At 39.7% G+C, this 17,313-nt stretch overlaps 1 protein-coding gene across 1 annotated transcript in view; it reads left to right on the forward strand.

Moving 5' to 3' along the window:
• Positions 1-17,009, forward strand: part of LOC126253180 (methyltransferase-like protein 22) — a 49,381-nt gene extending 32,372 nt beyond the window's left edge. The window contains exons 4-6 of the mRNA XM_049954341.1: positions 4,214-4,381; positions 15,603-15,702; positions 16,422-17,009. Coding sequence (XP_049810298.1) covers positions 4,214-4,381; positions 15,603-15,702; positions 16,422-16,611 — 458 coding nt within the window. The 3' untranslated portion in view covers positions 16,612-17,009. The remainder of the gene's footprint in view (positions 1-4,213; positions 4,382-15,602; positions 15,703-16,421) is intronic.
• The last annotated feature ends 304 nt before the right edge of the window (positions 17,010-17,313 follow it).

Genomic DNA, 17,313 nt, shown 5'->3' on the forward strand with positions numbered 1-17,313 from the left:
CCCTTTGCCATTATGATGACTTGCACTCTGTTGTGGGCACTTTTAGTGAGGTGTGTCTGAATGTCTGGCAGCCCATTCTTCCTCAAGACCCAGAAACAAAGAAGATAGTGATGTTGAACACTGGGGCCTGGAGCAAGATGACATTCTAACTCACCTCAAATTTGTTCCACTGTGTTCAGCTTAGGACTGTTACTGTCCACAAACCACTGTGTTACAGACACTGCTTTATGACATGTGCATTGTCATGGGGATACAACATTGTCTCTGAACGGTACGCAGTGCACAGCGCTGTTAAATAGGTTCACATCCTTCTATATTTACCCATTTCCTTTAGTTCAATTAAGGTACTATAACCACAAAAGACACATCCCTACCATAACACCACCTCCTATGTACTTCACTATTAGCACTACACATGATGCCAGACCCTTCCATCGGATTACCACAGGGTGTAGTGTGATTTGTCACTCAAAGTCACTCATTTCCAGTCATCCACTGTCCAGTCATGTCAATCTTTACAAAACCTCAAGCTTTAGTTAGCATTGACTACAGAAATGTGTGGCTAATGAGGAACTGCTCGAATGTTGTATCCCATTCTTCCTATGCACAGTCATTGTGCTAGCTGTATGAGGAGCTGCTCGAATGTTGTATCTCGTTCTTCCTATGCACAGTCATTGTGCTAGCTGAACTGCAGGTAGTGTGTGGTTACTTTTTTTTTTCCAACCGACCTCCGAAATGCCCAAGAGTAGGTACATGAGGTCTACCTGGTCTTAGTTTAGCTGTGTTTGTCCCTGTTGATTTCCACTTCATTGTCACAACACCAACATTTAACTTCAACAGTTTTAGAAGGCTTGAAATGTTTCTGTTGGATCTGTTACTGAGGCAACTTCCAATGATTAGTCCATGTTCAAAATCACTGACTGATCCAGTCTGCTGTTATTGCTTTCTACTAACAACACATACTCCCTCTCTCATGAAATGTGGTCTGTTCTGCGTTACGTAGGGGTGCCCGGATACTTTTGATGGTTTTGTCTTTCCTCCTCAACTTTTTGCTTGATTGTTTTGTTTGACAAGAATGTAATGGGAGACCCGCAATTCACTGCATGGTGTAGTGAATTAGAGAACTATATCTTGGTTGTTATAATCTTGCTGTTATTGGTGAAGCAATACTTAAACTGGGAAGTTCCGACCGCTAACCATAAGGTCCTGTACAGTGTGAATATTTCCTTTTGTGATGTTTACCTGTAGTTGCCATGATTACTTTTCCACAGGCTGCTGCCCCACTGTAGCCATTTTTTATGTCTCGTATGCATTCTTGATCATAATACGCAGTTAGTTAGGATAAATGACACATCGCCTTATAGTAAGAATACTCCTTAGTGGGAATCAGTTAGAATAATCAATGATCCAGGATAATTTTTTTTAAGATTAGTTTACAAGAGATGGAGTGGTGTGCTGACCACATGCCCCTCCGAATCCGCATCCAGTGACACCCATGGGCTGAGGATGACACGGCGGCCCGTTGGTACCATTGGGCCTTCATGGCCTATTAGGGAGGAGTTTTTACGAGAGATGACCTGGGGTGACATTTATAATAAACCAAAGCCTAACAGGAAGTTTAATCTATTCTGTGATAAATTCATATCATTATTTGAAAATAGCTTTCCGCATAATCTAATCAGAAAGGACTCTAAACAGCCATGTAAAAATCCATGGATCACTAGATGTATTAAAGTATTTTGTGAAAGAAAAAGGGAAATGTGTCTGTTGTAAAAAACATGTAGAGATCCTGCAGTAGTTACACACTACAAAAACTCAAAATTACTAAGAAAGCCTGTTAAAAATCAAGGAACATGCACATAATATCAGAAACTAGTAATTCCGACAATAGGCTTAAGGCTATATGGAATGTATTGAAATGAGAGACAGGATAATATCACTAATGAACTGAGTGGAAGGGCTATAAATGATGAGTCACAGGTAGCAAATATATTGAATAATTATTTCTTACATACAGTAGAAAATATAAGGAAAAACAGTTCAAGGGAAAAATTACACCAGTATATTGAAAGAGTAACTCTCATTATATTCAGTCACATGAATATATCACCAACTTCTTCCTCTGAAATTAGGAAAATTATACAGTTTCTCAAAAATAAAAGCTCATCTGACTTCCAATAGAGTTCTAAAAATTTGTTCCCGTTTAATAAGCCCAGTCTTATCTTAACTATCTAATTGCTCACTCACTCAAGGCATTTTTCCAGAGACTGAAATATGCTGTTGTTAAACCCCTCTTTAAGAAAGGTGGTAAGAGAGATGTCAGCAGCTACCAGCTGTTTCACTGCTGATGTCATTTTCCAAAATCTCTGAGGTGATGTTTCCTAGAATAGAATCTCACCTTAGTAACAGTACTATCCTCAGCAAATCACAGTTTGGGTTTCAGAACAGTTGCTCTACTGAGAACATCAAGTACGTGTTCACTCACAAAATTTTACAAGCATTAAATAGCAAAGTGGCACCAGTTGTATCTTCTGTGACTTATCTAAGGCATTTGACTGTGTGAATCACAGTATTCTCCTAGATAAATTGAAGTTTTATGAGATTGATGGTATAGCCAACCAATGGACAATGTCATGTCTAACCATAAGAATGCAGGAATCTCTACTTAGTAATTCAACCAATATAGTCCAGGGACGTAGTGCTGACTCAGGAAAAATTATCTATGGGGTTCCTTAAGGCTCAGTCTTAGGTCCACTGTTGTTCCTCATATAAGTAAATGATCTTCTGTCTACTATACACCAAGCAGAATTAGTTCTTTTTGCAGCTGAACTAGTACTGTAATCGCTCCAAGCATAATGTACAAAAATAGGAGAGATGATAAACAATGTTCTTAAAAGTAACATTGACTGGTTTTGTGCAAATGGTCTTACCCTCAATTTTAAAAGGACACAACATATTGAGTTCTGCACTTCTAGGGGTACTCTGACAGTGATAAGTGTAACACATGGTGAGGAAATAATAAATAGAGTGGAAATTTCAAAATTCTTAGGTGTCCATATTGATGAAAATTTAAACTGCAAAAAGCACATTTTTGGACTCCTAAAACAACTTAGTTCAGCTACATTTGCACTCAGAATCATTGCAGAAGAGACAATTCAATGAGTTGACATATGTGGATGTTTTCATTCAATAATTTCATATTGAATAATGTTCTGGGGTAACTTATCTTTAAGAAAGAAACTTTTCATTGCTCAAAAACATACTGTAGGAATAATATGTAGTGATCACCTATGATCATCCGATAGACATCTATTTATGGAGTTGGGCATTCTGACTACTGCTTCACAGCATATTTATTCTCTCCTGAAGTTTGTTGTAAAACATCCACCACAGTTCTAAAGGAACAATGATGTACATAATTACAACACCAGATGGAAAAATGACATTAATTACTCCATGTTAAGGTTGTGTAAAAGGGGTGTACAATGTTGTAACAAAAATTTTTGATCGCTTACCTGATGATATAAAATGCTTGACAGACAGCAGAGTAAAATTTGAAAACAAACTGAACAAGTTTCTAATTGACAACTCCCTGTATTGTAATATGTAAAAGCTCTTGTGTAGGAATTACTAACTCACATCTGTATATTTGTAAAGGTTATTAATGTTCAGCATGAAGCCATGTTTACAAATTAATTTGCAATGTGAATGTAAAATGACTTGTTCCAGATTATGATTTATTGTACAAAATGATTAATGGAACATGAAACTAATTAACTTCACCATACTGTGTATGTAGTGTGCTAGATTATAAGCTGAGCTGCTATATACAAGTTCTTATTTATAAATCTATCAAGTGCTCAGTGTCTCCACTGTTGAATGAATGGTTGTCTTTACTCATCACATTGTATATATTATACTCAGGATATTCCAGTGTAGTACTGAGATCCAATTATAATTTACTAATTTGTATTCTTTGCATAAAAACACCACACTAAACAGGCTATTATTTTGAAGTTACATAATCATTTTCAATTCAGGTGTTTTTCAAAGGACACTATGTTTTCATGTTGCATTTAACTAAATTAATATATTTTTTATTTTTGTTTCTGTTAACAAACCAGAAACATATCATTTCAGTATACCATTTAGGTATTATTTTGCACCCAGTTTATCCTGAATTGTTATTTTCATCTGTGTTTTACTTAATTAGATATTGACACAGAAGAAATCCTTGAATTAATATGGGCTAACAAAGAGCGCAACAAGAAATGGATAAAATCAAAATTTTCTGTTATGGGATTTGATTTTTTTGCTAAGAAATGGAGTAGTGAACTGGAAGAAAAATTAAGAGAAGTGACAACCATTTTGGCAGCTGATGGTAAGTAAAAATAAATGAATTTACTAAAAATGATACTATATAGTCGATAAAAAATGCTTGATAATGCGTTCTTAATTATGTTGTGGATTAAAAGTAAAATCAATTGTCTTTAAGTTCAAAAAGTGTTTTATTGGAAAATAATTATGTTCTGACACAGTATTAAAAGGCTTATTTGAAGTACATGACAGATAAACAAAAAAAATGGTTCAAATGGCTCTGAGCACTATGGGACTTAACAGCTATGGTCATCAGTCCCCTAGAACTTAGAACTACTTAAACCTAACTAACCTAAGGACAACACACAACACCCAGTCATCACGAGGCAGAGAAAATCCCTGACCCTGCCGGGAATCGAACCCGGGACCCCGTGCTCGGGAAGCGAGAACGCTACCGCGAGACCACGAGCTGCGGACGACAGATAAACATTACATGTATATTGAAGGGGAGAAAAAAATAGATACCCATGGGTTTTGTAGTCAGTTATATTTTCTTTTCTCAGGGACTAGAGAGGAAAAAGTACAAAGGAAAAATTGTACAAATCAAATATCTCAAGGACAAAATATGTTATTTAGAAGCTTAAACAAATAAAAGTTAGGAAAGGCAACTGCTCGCCAGCAGGTTAATGAATGTGTGTAGATGCAAGTAATGGTTTTCAAAGTGTTTGTAATATCATTAAAGCTTGAATAGAGAGTAACGCTACATAGAGTATCAGTTTATTGATTTGTCATATCCAGTGAGGCAGGTCTCTGTTAAAATTTTGTTCTTTGGCAGACAACACTATTTTTCACTAATCATTACATCTACATCTTCATCTACATCCATACTCTGCGAAACACTGTAGTCCATTGTAGAGCATATTTCTCATTGTGCCATGTATTAGGATTTCTTTTCATTCCATTTGTGTGTGAATCACAGGAAGTATGCTTAAATACCACTGTGCATGTGATAATTAGTCTAATCTTGACTTCACAGTCCCTACAGAGCAGCAGTATGTTCCTAAATTCCCCACTTAATAATGATTCTTGAAACTTTGTAAATATGTTTCCATGGAATAGTTACCTTCTGTCTACAAATACCTGCTAGTTCAGGTTTTCAGCATTTCTGTGACTCACTCCCACAGGTCAGACAAACCTGTCACCCTTCTTTGTATACTGCCAGTATATCCTGTTAGTCTATTTGGTACCGATCCCACACGCTTGATCAATATTCTGCAATAGCTCACATGAGTGTTTTGTTAGCATTCTCCTTTGTAGGCTGAGAGCATTTCCTAGTGTCCTAACGATGAGCTGAAATCTACCTACAATTGACTCTATGTGATCATTCCATTTCATATCCTGACAAACTGTTACTGCCTGATATGTGTACGGTTTCCTACTTCCAACTGTGATTCACTTATGTGGTCATTGAATACTATGTTTTGCCATTGGTGTCATGAACACTCTGTAGCTGACATTATGATCATGATGTAATACCCAAAAAGTGTTAAAAAGGTGAAACTGTCATCAAACTGAAGGTCTGACACTACAATGCATTTCTAGACATGGCTCTATTGGAAGTTATATGTCTGTGCTTGCATTCCTCTGACCTTCAAACTGACTTATTCAGCCAGTTTAGGGGACCTGTCAATGGACTCCACACTGTGGTGCAAGTCAAAATTTTTCATGTAATCTAATGTTGCCAGAGTTGAAAGTGATAAGTGACAATTAAAAGTTCTGGGATTGGTTGGGAAATGAATCTCAGACCTATGAATCCATAGCCATCAATGTTACAGATACTAAAATAAAATTCTTATACACATTGTGACTTGCCCATCTAAAATTCTACATTTGTTGTGTGATGATAAATCAGTGAAGTATGGTTTCAGTCTTCTTATCAAGTTTCATAATAAATTTAAGTGAAACTTCAAAACTCAAATTTCACTGTGTCAGCTTGAAGGAAATTTGTGGCATCAGTTGAATGCAAGCTTGCTCTATATCATTATTCTAAAAATAACCTCTCGTAACTCATATTACACAATCGTGTTCAGTAATGTTCAAATTATTTGCATGGCAGATGTTAATAATTTACTCAGCCAAATATGGCATGCAACTAACCAGCCATAATTAACCGTAGTGGTCATTTTTTACAATAAAATCATTCAAAAACAGTATTTTGGTTTCTGACATGTGATATCACATTATAACAAAAATATCTTGGGCTTCTTTCTTTTGTTCCAGACTTCCCCCACTATAGAGGAGCATAGGTGCTAGCTGCTGCATTCAGGGCATGCTCCTCTTTACATCATATGAATAAATAAAATTTTCATTTGGTAGATAAAATATTATGACATTTTCTGTATCAAGCAGGTCTGCTTCACAAAAATACTATTTCAAACTTAAATTATTGATTTGATGCCTAATTTGATTGTATAATATCACAAGTATTATCATAAAATATGCAACTGCTATGAGATAATTTTTCAGTGTTTTGTTTCTTCACATTGTCTCTTTCTTGATGGCAAGTCTGTTTCTGTTTTTATCTACAACACAAATGTTCGCTAGTATTTCTGAAATCAGGTGGTGTGACATCTTGGTACCATTGTTTGATTATTTATGATGTGCTTCACTTGCTTTTCATTGCAGCCAGTCCCTTTCGTAATTTTAACAGTTAAATGTAACTGTCGTCGTAAGGATTCAATACTCCTGTGTTGCATCTATGTTTCCTTGGCCAACTTAACTTATTTATGCTTGCAGTTTAGTTTTTCCAATCATCTATCAGTTGCCACATTTTGCCTTGATTTAGCTTTTCCTTGTGGGTACATTATTATTATTATTGTTATTAAAATATTACTATTATTATTAACCCGTGTAGTGAACTGTTGCATAGATTATAGGTTCTTTGAAAAATGACTAATGTTTTTTGATGTAACTGATACCCATTGAAGTGTGGAATCAATTTTGCTATTCTAAATGGAAATGGATTTTTTCCACACTGATTAAGAAACACTGTTTATGGTCAGTCATACATGGTGTAACACAGAGACTGGTAGAACGAACAGGCAGTTCCTAAGGTCAGTGATGGCAGAGTTCACACAGTGAACAACAAATCCAAGACATAGCAAAGTTATCATAGCTATACAAGTCCATGGGGGAATGCATATCACAAACGTAAAACAGGCAAGGTCAAAATTCTACTGTTAAATTGCATGTAACTAAATGTTTCAAAGGTAAGCAGGAGACTAATTGGCATGTGTTGGGCCGCACTATTGACTCGCAGTCTCAGATGAGTGGGTGGCTCTGTGTGACATGCTTGCTGAAGTGGTGCCTCATGGGGGAGCAACCAGCAACTTGAGTATGTAGCCCGAGTATCTCTGACCTGTTCCCCATATTTATGCTGGGGCTGGGTTGGGAATCCAAATCACTTTTGACTACTAAATCCTTCCCCTCTCTAATCAGCATGTAAGGCCAGAAGTGGCCCGACCTGTGCTAGCTTCATCGAGGGAGAGAGAGAGAGAGAGAGAGAGAGAGAGAGAGAGAGAGATGCTGGAAGCCCTGCCAGAGACTCCTGGGGATGGTCATCATCGTGATCGGCTGGGACAGATGCTGGCACATGTAATGGGATTATCGACCGATTAGTGGGTTCTTGGGTGCAGCTTGGTCCTGCCTGCAGGAGACTGTGTGCCAGCTATGTAGAAGATGGGGACAGCAATTCGGCCTCCATCAGCACCCGAGTATGAAAACAAACCATCTCTATCGATTATGTGGTGAGGAGATTACTTGTGTTGGCGAGAACAGAAAGTAGCTGCATCTCCACTGGCTCCCTGTGGTTGCTTAACATGAGGGCAGAGGTTGTAGTGGTAGTACATAAGTTTGCCCCTGGCATGGTTGTGTAGGTCATGCCCAGTCAGCAGTTGAGGGGATGTGGGAGGGCAGTACACCTTACTTCAGCCAGAGCTTATCTCGATGGTACCTAACTAAATGCTCCTGGCTGGCCACAACCTCAAATATCCACCACCCCCCTAGTGCTGATGATAATAACATGAGTTCACTTGGGGTCCTGGCCAAAAGTGCAAGCCCAGTCATGGAGCCCATGATATGCTGTGTGCATGAGCATTGGTTCCATGGAGCTGGGCTCAGCACAGTGAGGTGTATGCAGGGTCTGTGCCCTTGTAGAATTATGGCCAGGTTGTATCCATTTGTGGAAGTGGACCCAGAGGTGTGGAAGTGGACCCAGAGGTGGCAAGGAAGCTGATGAGTGCTTCCCTGGAGTCAGCTGTTGTCATTATTTTACACATCTACTTTTTGAAGGTCCTGACCATCTGTTTGGCCTCCAAATTGGATGTGGGGTGGAAAGGGATAGTAGTCAGGTGCTTAACGCAATTGCCTTTACAAAAATCCCAAAACATAGATGCTGTGAATTTAGGAACGTTGTTGGCAACCAGTTTGGACGGTACCCCCTCTATTCCAGATGTGATGGACAGAGCACGGGTAGTAGTTGGTGTGGTGGTGGAAGTTTAGAGAGGGCATTGATAACTAACAAGCATGTTCCTCCCTGGAAAGGTCTGGCAAAATCAGCATGCTCTCTTTGCCAGGAGTAGTCAAAGTGTGGCTAAGGGTTGAAATCCTTAGCTGCGGTTGACTGATTGTGGACACAGGCCTGGTAGTTTTGTACAATGTGTTCAACAGCTGTTTTGACACAAGCTGTAGCAAAAAATAGATGTGCCATTCTGGATTGGTGGCTTTAAGCAGGTGCTCTGGTCAACTCTGCCATACAGCAGACAACACTGTATGGAGTAGTGGATTATGACCCATTTCTGCTGCTTCAGCCTGTCAAACTCTGCATCTGGGCCACACAGCAAGCGGAAAAGTGCATCAGCATTTGAGTGCTGCATGGTGGACCAATAATGGATTGCGTGGTTATAGTTACTTAGGAGCAATGCCATCCATTGCAGCCATTGTGCCATCATATTGGAAAATTTTGAATGGAGACTAAATAGCAAAATGAGGGGCTTGTGATTGGTGATCAAGTGGAGCTTTGTACCAACGAGATACATGTGAAACTTCCTGATGCTAATAATTCCTCTGTGCCACATCTAATGTTTTAGATGCAGTTATAATGAACTGTTCTGTCCCATCAACATATCTGTGCCACAAGCACCAGCACCCTAATCTGACACATCAGTGGCAAGCATTAAATGTTCGTTGGGATGGAACATCGCTAAACATGGGCGAAGCTAAGGCACCTTTTAAGTTATAAGTAAGCCTTCTAGCATGCCTCTGGCCACATAAATTTAACAAATATGAAATCTGGGATGAATTGGGAATAAACTTTTCAAAATAATTTCTTTTCCTGAGGAACGAATGTAGTTCTTTGAGGTTATTAGGAGCTGGTAAGTTAGTGACTGCATCCACGTGATCCTGTGTGGACATGAGGCCTTCTTTACTCAGTATGTGCTCAAGTACTTGACACTCACTTAAAGAAACTACATTTATCAAATTGACAACACAGACCATGGACATGGAGCCGCTCAAACATCTGTAGATTGTGCAGGTGTTGCTCCTGCATGGCTCCAGTGAATATTTAACACAGTTGGGAATATCTTGGTTGAGTTGCTTAAGGTATTGCTGTAATATCACAGGAGTTCTTGCAACCCACAGTGACAATCTGTTATAACAATACATGCCAAGTGCCATATTAATCACTAAAAACTGTTTTGTCGGACCATCTACAGGCAATGAAAGTAGGTGACAGTGACACCTGTTTCTGACAAATAATGGTCCCCAGCCAGTTTTGCCAGCAATTCCAAGGAACTGGATACAGATCGACATTTCCTTGAGCATTAATAGTGGACTTAAATTCACCACAAGTTCCAAGTTATCCATTTGGTTTCTTAACAATGAACATAACTGTAGCCCACTGGCTAGACGATACTAACTCCCATACATTGCAATCTGTCTAGGTCTCCTTTAACTTGCTCCCATACGGCAAAAGGCATCAGACAAGCCCTACAAAACCTACGCACTGCTGATTGCTTTAAGGATACATGGGCATGGAACCCTGTTCCACAACCTAATGTAGGTTCTGACAGTTGCTTAAATTGCATACATAGTGCATCAAGTTCTATAGATGGTACTACAGATGAAACTATATTCACTAGTCCTGCATTTGAAAACAAAAAAAACACGAAAATATCTAAGACAAAAGTATTAATTGTCACGCAAGATATGACTATTATCAAGGTTAGCTGCAAAGCTAAATTTTTATATTTAGTGTGGACTACAGTTTGACCTGTATAACAGGATCGACTGACCATTGTACATCACCACCCCACACTGAGAGGACCTCAGCTGTGGAGAACCAGTATGCCAGTAAGTGTCCTCATTAATCAGAGACACAGCCACACCTGTCTCCAACTAGAAATCTGCAGGTGCCACATTAATGTCCAGTTGCAACGTGAGATGCTGCATCCAGCCTGCTGCTGATGGATGATGTTGCTGGTGCACACCGGCCGAGGCAGACACTTGCTAGGTGCCCAAGTTTGCAGTATGTAAAACAAGTGAAGTCACGAAAAGAGCAGTGATGCTGTGGGCCGCGATCTGACCATGATCTGCTGGCATGAACTTTTCTAGGACCATCTAACAATGATGGGGAGGAGACTCTTGTATGAACATTTGCTCACTTTAGATCATGCTGTCAGTGAACGAAGTACTTCTGTTTTTGCGCATCTACTGACAATGAGGGTGGTGGATCACAATCAAGTGCACTAACTACTGTACTAATTACTGAATCCCATGTCGCCAGACTACCAGGTGCTTGGTAAATGGGATGATGATGATTACAAGTCACCAGTTGATTGTACAGCACAAATGCGACTAATAGTAGTACAAAGTTGACTTCAGAGGAATCATGAAACATAGCTTATGCTGATGCAGTTACTTCGTGAGCTTTGGCAATTTTTAGCAAATCACTCAGATTGGGTTAGATGACTCCAAAACCTTCACACTAACTTCTCTAACAGAAGGAGACATACAGTAACATCATGGATTGAGAATTTCACATATGATGTGCCACACTGTTTGCAGGGAAAACCACATTTGCGTGTGAAGCCTTGCAATTCACCAGCCCATGCTGTGTAGGATTGCTTACATTGCTTGACACATTGATTACACTGGAGCCTGGTTGTAGCAACTTGGGTGTGGTAAGCATAATACACAGTAAACCATAAACCTCAGAAAACGCAAACTACTGGGGCGTGAAAGGTGCATAGTTTCTGCAATATTTCATACAGTTTATTGCTGGGAGACAGTGAAACTACACAGTGATGTTCAGGATCAGTTATTTGGCTTGGCTTGCAGTGAAGAACAAAATGACTTATAGACCTCCTAACTCTCAATCATCTTGCTGAAGGAAGTGAGTGGTGGAGGAGGAGGAGGTGATGAAACTGCAACTGCCAACTGTTGTTGGTTTTGCAGCAGCTGTAACAGCAATTTCTGCTGTTGCTGCTGGAAATGTCACTGTTTCTCTTGCCGTTGCTGTTGTTACAGTTGTTTTTGTTGTTCCAACTACAACTGCTGCTGCCAAAGCTTTAAAAACTCAGGCTCTATGGTTCACTAGAATAGTTGCACGGTGAAAAAGTTCTTGTCACCAGTATTTTCAGGCAGTATTGTATCAGTGGACAGCTCCACATGATACGCTTGCTGCAGCAGCCCTCGTGGCTACGTACTGTATGTAACTTGAGTATCCTCAGTCTGTTCTGCATTTCAGTACCTGGACTGGGCAAGGAATCCAAATTGCTGTCGAAAATATTAACTTTTAGTGACCAAACACAGAATAGTTTTGTTAGATGCCAGTTCTTCAGCTGGAGACAAAACAATTACAGCGATTGACGTTCCAAAGTAGACACACACATCCTCCAGGGAGTATCCTGGCCTTTAGTCTCGTTCAAGACAGTGCTTTCATGTGATCTCCAAGTGGTAATTAGTGTTCCACAGTAGACACATATCTTTCAGAGATAATCTGTGGCCTTCAGTCCCACTCAAGAAAAATCTGTCATGTGATCTCCGAGTCATGCTGTAGATTCTCCTGTATGGATAATATGTGTTGTAAATGCATAGGGATTTCATATTGCAAGGCAGTAATCGACACACATCATCATCATCATCATGGTCCTGTATTGCAAATTCATATGGGTGAACCACATGGTCTATGATATCTCTCTGATGGCTTGTTTAGTGCATTGTAGTCAAGGACGGTAATTTCATGTCATGATTTGGAACATTACCTAACTAAATAAACTGCTCTACAAAAGAACCTGACAATATGGTCACTCACCAATAAAAATTTTATTCGAGATTTTATGTGCCTTGTTTGAAACCATGTGTGGGTGTTGGTTTTCACAATCTTTGTCATCTTCAGTAGTATTTTTCCAGTTATGTGGCTTCATCATCGTGTTGTTTTATGGACTAAACTTTCAGCCACTGTTGTCAGTGGCTTACATCAGGGTGTTGTATTTACTGGTAAATAAATTGGTCTACGAAACAAAAAATGACATAACACACTGGCAAAAGTTTTATTGAAGGTGTAGTGTCTTGTTTGATATCATACCAAAATAATGTGAGAACTGGTAACTCCAAGTTTAAGTAAGGATGTACTGACTTTTTTTAGTTCATATGGTATTGTCCCATGGTAATATGTCATTATCATTTTACTGCTCCCTATCTGTCCAGCCTCACTAATGCCCAAGATTTGGAAGCTGCCATTACTGAATCTGAATAATAATTCAATGAAGTTCCACATCCATATAAAGATTTGACTTTGTTGAGTCCAATGCCAAGTGAAATTATGTTGCTGTATGGCCTTTTGGATGTGTTTTAATTTTGGAACTCAACATTTTCATGCTGTTCATATTTCCTTTGCTCTTTCTTATTGCTGTTTTTATGGCAAATGATTTCTTTGTAAGACAAGGTGATAGCCCTATGCCCAACCCACTATTCAAACTTGGGACTGACATCTAAGACTGAGAAAATCAGTCCATTCATTATATGTATATGTTGTGTATCTGCGTACAAATAGTTGTTTTTCTCTGTTTGCATGTGGAACAGGAAAGAAAATGGCTATTAAGCAGTACAGTGTACCCGCTTTCCACGAACCCTACAGTGGTTTGTGGAGTATCTGTGTAGATCTAAATTAGAATCTTCATAAGGATACCTTTGTTATGTTTTCATCAATGGAATTCCACAATGGAAGGTTGTTGTCCTGGACTAACAGTGCCGTCAAGGCTCTTGTGCACAAATCAGCCATGTGTTATGTGGAACCCATGACTAGCTCTCTTCATAATTTACAGACCAAAATATGCACAATATGATTTATTATGAAAGTTTGTAATATTTTCTTGTGAAACTACTACAGATGTAGAAAGAGTATCAGGAGAATTTGGTAGCTCCATAAGGCCAGTGGTACACTTAGAACTGAACAGACCACCAAAACAACCACGAACCCAATATATGAAAACAATAAACTATAATCACAAGTACAAAAACTGGCTGCAACATCAGAGACTTTGATAGACCTAAATTCAGATGGGTACAACAATCAAATAATTTGTATAATGCACCAATGTATCAAGATGAGTCAAAAAGTATATTGTCTGGACCCTTAATTGTGAGAAAACAGAATAAATACATTTACTAATTTCATTAATATTGTATCATGTTTTTAAATACACTCCTGGAAATGGAAAAAAGAACACATTGACACCGGTGTGTCAGACCCACCATACTTGCTCCGGACACTGCGAGAGGGCTGTACAAGCAATGATCACACGCACGGCACAGCGGACACACCAGGAACCGCGGTGTTGGCCGTCGAATGGCGCTAGCTGCGCAGCATTTGTGCACCGCTGCCGTCAGTGTCAGCCAGTTTGCCGTGGCATACGGAGCTCCATCGCAGTCTTTAACACTGGTAGCATGCCGCGACAGCGTGGACGTGAACCGTATGTGCAGTTGACGGACTTTGAGCGAGGGTGTATAGTGGGCATGCGGGAGGCCGGGTGGACGTACCGCCGAATTGCTCAACACGTGGGGCGTGAGGTCTCCACAGTACATCGATGTTGTCGCCAGTGGTCGGCGGAAGGTGCACGTGCCCGTCGACCTGGGACCGGACCGCAGCGACGCACGGATGCACGCCAAGACCGTAGGATCCTACGCAGTGCCGTAGGGGACCGCACCACCACTTCCCAGCAAATTAGGGACACTGTTGCTCCTGGGGTATCGGCGAGGACCATTCGCAACCGTCTCCATGAAGCTGGGCTACGGTCCCGCACACCGTTAGGCCGTCTTCCGCTCACGCCCCAACATCGTGCAGCCCGCCTCCAGTGGTGTCGCGACAGGCATGAATGGAGGGACGAATGGAGACGTGTTGTCTTCAGCGATGAGAGTCGCTTCTGCCTTGGTGCCAATGATGGTCGTATGCGTGTTTGGCACCGTGCAGGTGAGCGCCACAATCAGGACTGCATACGACCGAGGCACACAGGGCCAACACCCGGCATCATGGTGTGGGGAGCGATCTCCTACACTGGCCGTACACCACTGGTGATCGTCGAGGGGACACTGAATAGTGCACGGTACAGCCAAACCGTCATCGAACCCATCGTTCTACCATTCCTAGACCGGCAAGGGAACTTGCTGTTCCAACAGGACAATGCACGTCCGCATGTATCCCGTGCCACCCAACGTGCTCTAGAAGGTGTAAGTCAACTACCCTGGCCAGCAAGATCTCCGGATCTGTCCCCCATTGAGCATGTTTGGGACTGGATGAAGCGTCGTCTCACGCGGTCTGCACGTCCAGCACGAACGCTGGTCCAACTGAGGCGCCAGGTGGAAATGGCATGGCAAGCCGTTCCACAGGACTACATCCAGCATCTCTACGATCGTCTCCATGGGAGAATAGCAGCCTGCATTGCTGCGAAAGGTGGATATACACTGTACTAGTGCCGACATTGTGCATGCTCTGTTGCCTCTGTCTATGTGCCTGTGGTTCTGTCAGTGTGATCATGTGATGTATCTGACCCCAGGAATGTGTCAATAAAGTTTCCCCTTCCTGGGACAATGAATTCACGGTGTTCTTATTTCAATTTCCAGGAGTGTATATTGTTTATGAAATATATGTTTTGCAAAAGCAATAAATATGTCAGGTATTATTTTTTGCTGCTTTTACTGAATTAATGTTTTTTACTTATTTTCAGTAATTTATGACAATGATTTGACAGAAGCATTTGTTGACTCTCTTGCTAAGCTATTGGTAGTTCCACCAGCAAAGACTGTGTATGTGGCTCTAGAGAAAAGGTGGGTAATGTAGAAATGCAGATATATTGTTCTTTAAATTTTATTTTATTTACTCTTTTCTGATCAGGACATGAATTACAAAATGTGTGGGGGTGGCGGGATGGGTGGACGCACGCATATACAACAGCAACGTTTCACAGTTCAGCAATTGTTTGTTTGTTACTTATTGCTACACTTATTAAAAAGATAAATAATTTCTTAAATTTTCACATATGCCAGTCCTGTGTCACAAGCATATGTCAGTATAAGGCAAGCACTTTAGCTTATCTCCCATCTGTGATTTCAATTACTGGTTACTGAATATAAAGCATTTATGAAAGTTTTCTTCAGTTGCCAACTGAGGAACTGCATTATCATGAAGCAACATTTTGAGAAGTTTCTTACTTTCTTGCTTAGGCAAAGTAACAGAAGGCAATGAGTAGGAAACTTGTTGAAATGTTGCTTCAAGACAGTGTTGTTATTTGGCTGACAACCAAGGAAAATTTAATGAGAAGTATCACTCTAGAAAAACCAACATTTTTAAGTTACAAAAATTGCTTTTGTAAGTATTTGCTATTTTCTGTCAATGACAGGCATCTCCTAACAGTCTATAGTTAACTGTTTTTCATAAATGCACAAACTGAAATTTGTACATTTGCTTGTCTGTAATTGCAAATATATTTGTTTTTCAAATATTTTTATTTTACCTGTTTTTATTTATTTGTTTGTTTTTGATACAGATTTGTGTTCACCGTGGCTGATCTGGACTGTGTAGCACCATGCTATGAACACTTTCTGCAATGCTTATCAAACATTCAGCGTAAGCCTCCTGGTTCTAACTGGACTGTGGAGCAACTGGCTATAGATTTTCCTCAATATTTTAATTATGAGCGTGTTAAAGAACTTGTATTGTGGAAAATAAGCTCATAGGAAATATTTGTTGTATCATAGAGTAGTTCAGCTTTTCTGACAAAGATGAATGAAACACAGATGAATACTGAACAGCACAACACATGCACACATCTAATGGAGTCACTTTAAAGGTGTAATAAGATGTGATACTGACCAGTAACCTGCCTGTATCTACTGGTGTATTCAGCATTTTTGAAATATATTCTTTGTTCTCGAATGCTCAGAGTGAAGTTGAAATAATGAAATACCAGATGGTACAGGATTTGGAGATAGCAAAAATAATGAGAAAATTTAACAACACAAAATTGGACAGTTGGAAACTTTATTTGTTTCTATAGAGATTATGATGCTGTGGATGTGATTCAGAGAACGTACATTTTGATCAGAATTCATGTTTTACCACACCATTCTGCAGTTAGATTAAAAATACATATTATGTGGCATTTCTAAAGACTCGTAATAGAAGATGTATTAGGTATATGTAAATTATTCAGTTGTTTTCTCAGAATTATAGTGAAGCCTTCTTTGCTCTCTGTAATCAAAATCAGGTAAAGCACAAACCTAAAGCACATACTTGATATATCAGAGATTTGCATTCTGTAATTGTAAGAATAGACTTTGCTGATAAATAAGAGTTACTGCATTTGGAAAAATTTAGGCTAACTTTATTATTCAACTTGGTTTTTCTTTTCAGTATAACAGTGACAGGTTACTTGGGCA

Source organism: Schistocerca nitens, chromosome 4, assembly GCF_023898315.1.
Source record: "Schistocerca nitens isolate TAMUIC-IGC-003100 chromosome 4, iqSchNite1.1, whole genome shotgun sequence".
In the NCBI taxonomy this organism is placed as follows: Eukaryota; Metazoa; Arthropoda; class Insecta; order Orthoptera; family Acrididae; genus Schistocerca; species Schistocerca nitens.